Source organism: Anabrus simplex, chromosome 2, assembly GCF_040414725.1.
Source record: "Anabrus simplex isolate iqAnaSimp1 chromosome 2, ASM4041472v1, whole genome shotgun sequence".
Taxonomy (NCBI): Eukaryota; Metazoa; Arthropoda; class Insecta; order Orthoptera; family Tettigoniidae; genus Anabrus; species Anabrus simplex.
In genome coordinates, this window is record NC_090266.1 from 786039178 (window position 1) to 786045660 (window position 6483).

General features: G+C 38.4%; 1 protein-coding gene across 1 annotated transcript; it reads left to right on the plus strand.

The window, feature by feature from the left end:
• The first annotated feature begins 2925 nt into the window (after window positions 1–2925).
• On the plus strand, window positions 2926–4897 carry LOC137498483 (uncharacterized). The gene is made up of 2 exons (XM_068226036.1): window positions 2926–3032; window positions 3133–4897. The coding sequence occupies exon 2, from the start codon at window positions 3146–3148 to the stop codon at window positions 4895–4897; it is 1752 nt and encodes a 583-aa protein (XP_068082137.1). The 5' UTR covers window positions 2926–3032; window positions 3133–3145.
• Window positions 4898–6483: the final 1586 nt, after the last annotated feature.

Sequence of the window (6483 nt, forward strand, 5' to 3'; positions counted from 1 at the left end):
GCTCCTGTCAGTGTTTGATTATAACCAGTATATGGGGGGAGTTGAAAAGTGATCAATACCACTCAAGTTTCAACATATCGTGGAAGTCACGAAGAGGCTGGATGAAGCTCTTTTATTACATGATTGATTCTGCTGTTGTAAATTAGTTCATTCTCTATAAGGAAACTAGTGAATTTGTAAAAATTGTGAGTCATTTACAGTTCAGGAGTTTACTTTCTGATGAAATGATAGCAAAATTTTCCTCTAAGGTAAAGAAAAACAACGGTTCTGGTCCAGGTAATTGTTACCAAAGCGAGGTTCAAGGGTAATAAGACCTTCAAGTTTGGTGAAAGTCATCTGCTTATGCCCAGTACATGTAGGCGATGTGCTCATTGTATTACTCGAGCAAAACCAAAAAGGTCAAAGTTGCCTTGCTCTAGCTGTAAGGTAGATCTATGCAAAAAAATGTCTTGAGCCTTACCACACTAATGTTTAGACCTCAATCTGTAAATATATGTAATAAAATTGAAATAAATAAACATGTATAACAATATAATACTGTTCTTTCAATGTGGTTAATTTATTAACAACGGACCACATCACCACCCATAATTTTCCGATATGTCCGACTCGTTGGCTGAATGGTCATCGTACTGGCCCTCGGTTCAGAGGGTCCCGGGTTCGATTCACAGCCGGGTCGGTGATTTTAACCTTCATTGGTTAATTCCATTGGCCCGGGGACTGGGTGTTTGTGTTGTCCCCAACATCCCTGCAACTCACACACCACACACAACACTATCCTCCACTACAATAAGATGCAGTTACCTACACATGGCAGATGCCGCCCACCCTCATCGGAGGGTCTGCCTTACAAGGGCTGCACTCGGCTAGAAATAGCCACACGAAATTATATTATATTTTCCGATGTGCCTTCTGGTTAAAACATTGCCTACTATTTTTATGATTATTGTACCGGGAGGTACACCTCAACCCCGTACACTTAAATGAAACGCATTGAAGAACTCTATCTATCATATCAATTTTGAAACTTCTAGTACAAGCAGTTGGGACGTTGACCAAGAGACGTCACTGATAAATGATGGAGCAATATGTTATTTTGAAGTTTCCTAAACTGACTGGATTTCTTTGTTTTGTTATGGTGTATCACAGGAAGTTCGGACTTTTCGCCATAGATGTCTCTATTAAAGAACTGAGGTCATGCACTCTGGTGCAAAGTGGGATAATTAGAGATTTGAAGAAATTTTGTGTGTATAGGTTTTCTGAACTAAATTGACTTTTCTTATTTTTATACTTCAAGGTTTGCAACACTTCTTACTCATCCCGCCAGCGTTGGTTTCTGGCCAATCAGAAATTTCATGTATTTTTTTTTCAGCCAAATAAACGTTTCTTGTAGATATTTTATCCGCCAATAAAAATGAGAGGGTGTGTCCGGTTTTAGTCCAGAGCCTTCTCGAAGCTTCCCCTCGGGTATAAAAGCTGACGCCTTTTCAAGTTAACTGGTCTTATTGATCGCCGAATTACTGAGTGTATGTGTTAAGAGAGGAGACGGGGGTCCTCATTCTTCGGCAGGCAGAACTTCAGCCAAGGCATTGGCCACCAGTTTTCTATCTCTGTAGTTATCTCTGCAAGCTAAACTCGAGGGAAAGGTTCCAATTCCTAGAATGTAAACTTTCTTTTTTCTCATGTAAAATTTCATGTAATCTCTAAAGGCTTAAACTGTAAATCGGGGATAGACAGTGCGTTACCCTCTCGAATTCTCCTTCAATTAATCTTGAGGTGACTACGATTTTGTAGCTGGTTTTCTCCTGTAAATAAATTAATTTGTCCTTCTAGTCACCTCAGTAGTGTGGGATTAGCCTCTGCAAGCCCAAGATGGGTTATTACCTTAGTTTTCTAGGAGCGCAAGTGTACGCCTCCATACATTTTGAGTTTGGGCCAGAAACATGTTCTTTTTTTCGAAGGCCCAGTAGAATGGGCACTATATACCCTTGTGTAAACTAAAATTCATATGGTATGCTAAAGTGCAGGTTGTGCCTAGAGAGGCCTAAAGGTGTAATTGTATTGAGCAGGGACGCTCTTTTCCGTCTTGTAACAGTTAATGATTGCCTTGAGTGGGCCGTAAGAGTTCGGGAGCGCTGTCTCCTTGGTAGAATTTGCAGAGCATATAAGCTCTTTTGTGGTTAGGTAATAGATATTTGTGTACTACTGAGTGATACATTTGGAAGGCCGTAAATTGTAACCGTTGGGGCAAAGTGCTCTTGAAAATTGTGTTTTGGGAGATATCTCTCCTTATCTATCTAAATTAACGCAACATTTGTTATCTTGGGACTTTATAAATTAGAAGCTTGAAGCTCAAGACTGTAAATTACGAATTCATGGTTTTTCTATTTTTGTACAAACTACCTATGTATCTGAAAGCTTGTTATTTTTTTAAATTTAAGATCTGAAAAGAAATATAACCTTCATTTTAAATTTTTTAATTCATCTTTGACTATCGTAGGTAGACCCGTTCCCACCAGCACCTCCTTTCAAGTCTGAGTTCCACAGATAACCCCGGAACTATAACTATGAAGGACGTTGAAATTCAATCTGTATTAATATTTTCCTTAATAAGATGTCGCTGAGGAATAACTTAAAAAATTAAAAATATCCATCAAAAAAGTTCTGCACTATAAAGGGCTAATGCATATGCATTAATTATTACTCACCCGTAGCACGATCAAACAAGAATTATACCGTCAGAAGGGGTGAAGTCGATCAGGTGGGGTGAAGTTGATCGCCAATATATCGTTATGATTTTTGCTACTGCTACCTGGTGGCAAATCAGGAAACTTTATGATATATATTCTCTTTGAAAGCCAATGAGTTGCAGAGTATTTTCTATCTGTGGAATGTTCTCTGTGGATAACCGTTCAGTGGCACTGTGGGAAATAAACACATGCATTTTGGTGACCTGTGAATGAAGTCAGACAAAAAGTGTCACAATACCACGTTATAGGCATATAATTCAGCCGTTTTCGGACTGTTAGTTGGTAAGTGAATGCATTGTCATCCGATTTATGTATTTGCAAAGGCTAAAGTTTGTCGTGAGGACGAGCACTGATCTATTAATTGAATTATTGTATTTTGCAGGGTGAAGTCGATCATGCCGCGAACGTACGTAAAGAAGATGGGCAGGGAGGGAAAAAGGAACTACAGTGCAGTATATCTGGAAAATGCCGTTCGGGAAGTGAAGAAAGGAAAGTTGAGCATTCGTAAAGCATCCGAGTGTTACGGTGTGCCTTATACAACGCTAAATGAGTGGGTGAAGGGCAAACGTAAAAACAGTTATGGTGGGCAGCCTGTTCTAAATTCAAAAGACGAAGAATGTTTAGTACATGGATTGATCAAGTGTGGAGAGTGGGGTTTTCCTTTGAAACGACATGATGTGAGAAATGTTGTACAGGGGTATTTGAATCGTTCTGGGCGAGTTGAGAAACGTTTTAAGAACAATAAACCAGGAAGAGACTGGTTCTTAGGCTTTATAAAAAGAAACCAGGAGCTTACTGAAAGATTAGTGCAAAATATCAAGAGGAGTCGTGCTGGAATTAGTGAGGAAGTTATTCATGATTATTTTGATAATCTGGAGGTATACGTTGCAGATATGCCTCCTAGTAACATAATAAACTTTGATGAGACCAACTTTACAGATGACCCAGGCCAAAGTAAAGCACTGGTTAAAAGAGGAGTAAAGCATGCAGAGAAAATCATGGATTCGTCCAAGACAAGTGTTAGTGTCATGATTGCAGCTACAGCTGAAGGTGTTGTTTTGCCACCATATGTGGTATATAAAGCAAAGTATCTCTACCCAACATGGATTGAAAATGGCATTCCTGGCAGTGGGTATAACAGGAACACAAGCGGTTGGTTTGACCTTGAGATATTTGAAGACTGGTTTGAGAAAATTCTGCTCCCGTTTGCTCGTAAGCTGAACGGTAGAAAAGTACTGATTGGAGACAACCTCTCAAGTCATCTTTCTCTCCATGTTATTCAGTTGTGTGAAGAGAACGAAATTGACTTCATTTTACTTGCACCAAATACCACCCACATTTGCCAACCACTTGATGTAGCCTTCTTCCACCCACTAAAAGGAGCTTGGAGAAAGTGCTTAGAAGAATGGAAAATGAAAAACAGAGGAGTCTTGCCCAAGTGTGAGTTTCCTAAGATGCTGAAGAAGACCTTCGAGGAAGTGGGTGTTCACCTAACATCCAACATTGTGGCAGGATTCGCAGCATGTGGCATTGTTCCTCTAAATCGAGAAGCTGTCCTTAAAAAACTTCCAAAATCTCCGAGGGAAAATGAAGGATTGGAAAGACGGTGGAGTGACACATTGGTGGACCACTTAAAGGAATTAAGGAAGGAAACCACTGGAAGTACCGAGAAACGCCCAAGGCAAAAACGTCTCAATGTTGCAGCTGGCAAGGGAATAGTAGTTCGTGATCTCGTAGAGTCGGGTGATGATATGCATTCAAGATCATCAAACGAGAACCAGTTGCATTCTGATTCAGAGCTATTTGTCGAGGATGATACTGGTAGGTCTAGTGTCATAGATTATGGTGGAACTACTGAAGAAGGTGAAAACTGTAGTTCTTACAAGAGTGGTGAATTTGTATTGGTATCATTTCCGACTGGTAGCAGGAACAGACATTTTATAGGTCAAATAATTCAGATGGCTGAAAGTGACGCTGAAGTCAGCTATTTAAGGAAACGAGGATCCAAGCAGGTTCATTTTGTATTTCCAGATGTTCCTGATGTAGACAAGACTCCCCTCACGCAAATTGTAACAAAAGTGAAGCCTAAGGGCATCGGTCGTGGACGCTATATTTTCCCAGATATTGACATTTCAAAAATTGAGTGAAAATTCTTCATGATGTAAGATAATTGTTTGTATAGTGGCTGTTTTTTAAATGAAAATACAATGTTCTAAGCATAAAATATTCTATTTGTTAATTTACATATATGTTAGGTCCCTGAGGAACACCCTCTAGTATTTTAAAAATGAATGAAAACATAGCCTACCATACCTCTAGAGCTATTTCAACTTAAAAATTGGTCGGTTTCACCCCAGTACCTGAGTGAAGCCGTTATGTGCCTTTAAAAAAGCAGTGATCGGCTTCACCCCACTGGGTGGGGTGAAGCCGATCGACTTTTCAATTAAAATAACTCCAAAAGTACAATAGGCTATGTCTATATTCAGCATTAGATATAATGTTGAAATGCTAAGGATTACATGTATTTTTTTAAAAACGAATTCTTCAATATATTCCCCCTAAAATAAAAGAAAAACTACATTTTTTGATCGACTTCACCCCTTCTGACGGTACTGGATACATTTTCATATGTTCGTTGATGAAACTAGATAGAGCTCTTAGGATTGGCCATTAAAGGAAAAGGCTTGTTGTAAAAAAGAAGTACATCAAAAACCTTTTTGTTTTATCATTTATATTAACACAAGTCAGATTCAATTTTAATAATACATAACTTTAAAATGCAGTGTTCAATTCAGGCGTACACTGTCTGCAGTCCTTAATCATTGGATTTAGACTATCCTAATCGTCATCACTCTTTTTACCACGACGCTTGTATTGTTGCAGACACCTTCCGAATGCAGCTACTTCAATGACATCTTACATTCCAACCAGAATGTATATCCTAAGCAACATACTTTGAAAGAAATCCAAATGGTACATACGTAATCAAATGGTGCGGTATTAAGCGTAAGCGTTTATGATTATGGAAAGCTGTAATGACCTTACTTACTAAAGTATCGTTAGGTCTAATGACAGATTTGAACATAAAACTATTTTACTTCGCCGTTTCCCCTTTCTTCTTTCCTACCCATGATCTTGGATGTAGAAGCACACACTAATGATAATAACGTAGAAACAGTCTTATTTTATAGTCTTGTAACGCTATTTGATAGTGGAGGGTAAGTTAAATCAGTCATCTAAATAATTAGACAATAGGCTGTAGTGTTAGAAGGGATATTTAGAGGTGTTCCAAATTCTAGACGAATATCGACAGCAGATTCTTTTCTTGCCTCTTCAAGGTAAGAGAAATCTAATAATGCAATCGATGTTTTATTTTTAAATTCTTCAGAAGAAAATAGCAAGCGATCTTCTTTCTGGTAATACGATATTTGAAATTTACAAAATATATCGTAGGGCGAGCCAAATTTAATTTTCTCGACATTAATGTTCATGTTTTCGTAAGGGTAGCTAACTCAGTTGAGGTATAGTCTGATATTTCTTATTTTGCAGTGATCAAATTTAGAGCTACCTTTCTCATTGTTTAATCTACGAACCAATTGAAATCCACAAACTATATACAGAGGTATTTTCAGTGAAACGTTATGTTTTACAGCCCAGCTATGCTTGTTTGTAGGTGGTAACACAGGATAATCATGCAGCTCCCAACTTCGAAAACGTATAAGTAATAGTGTAT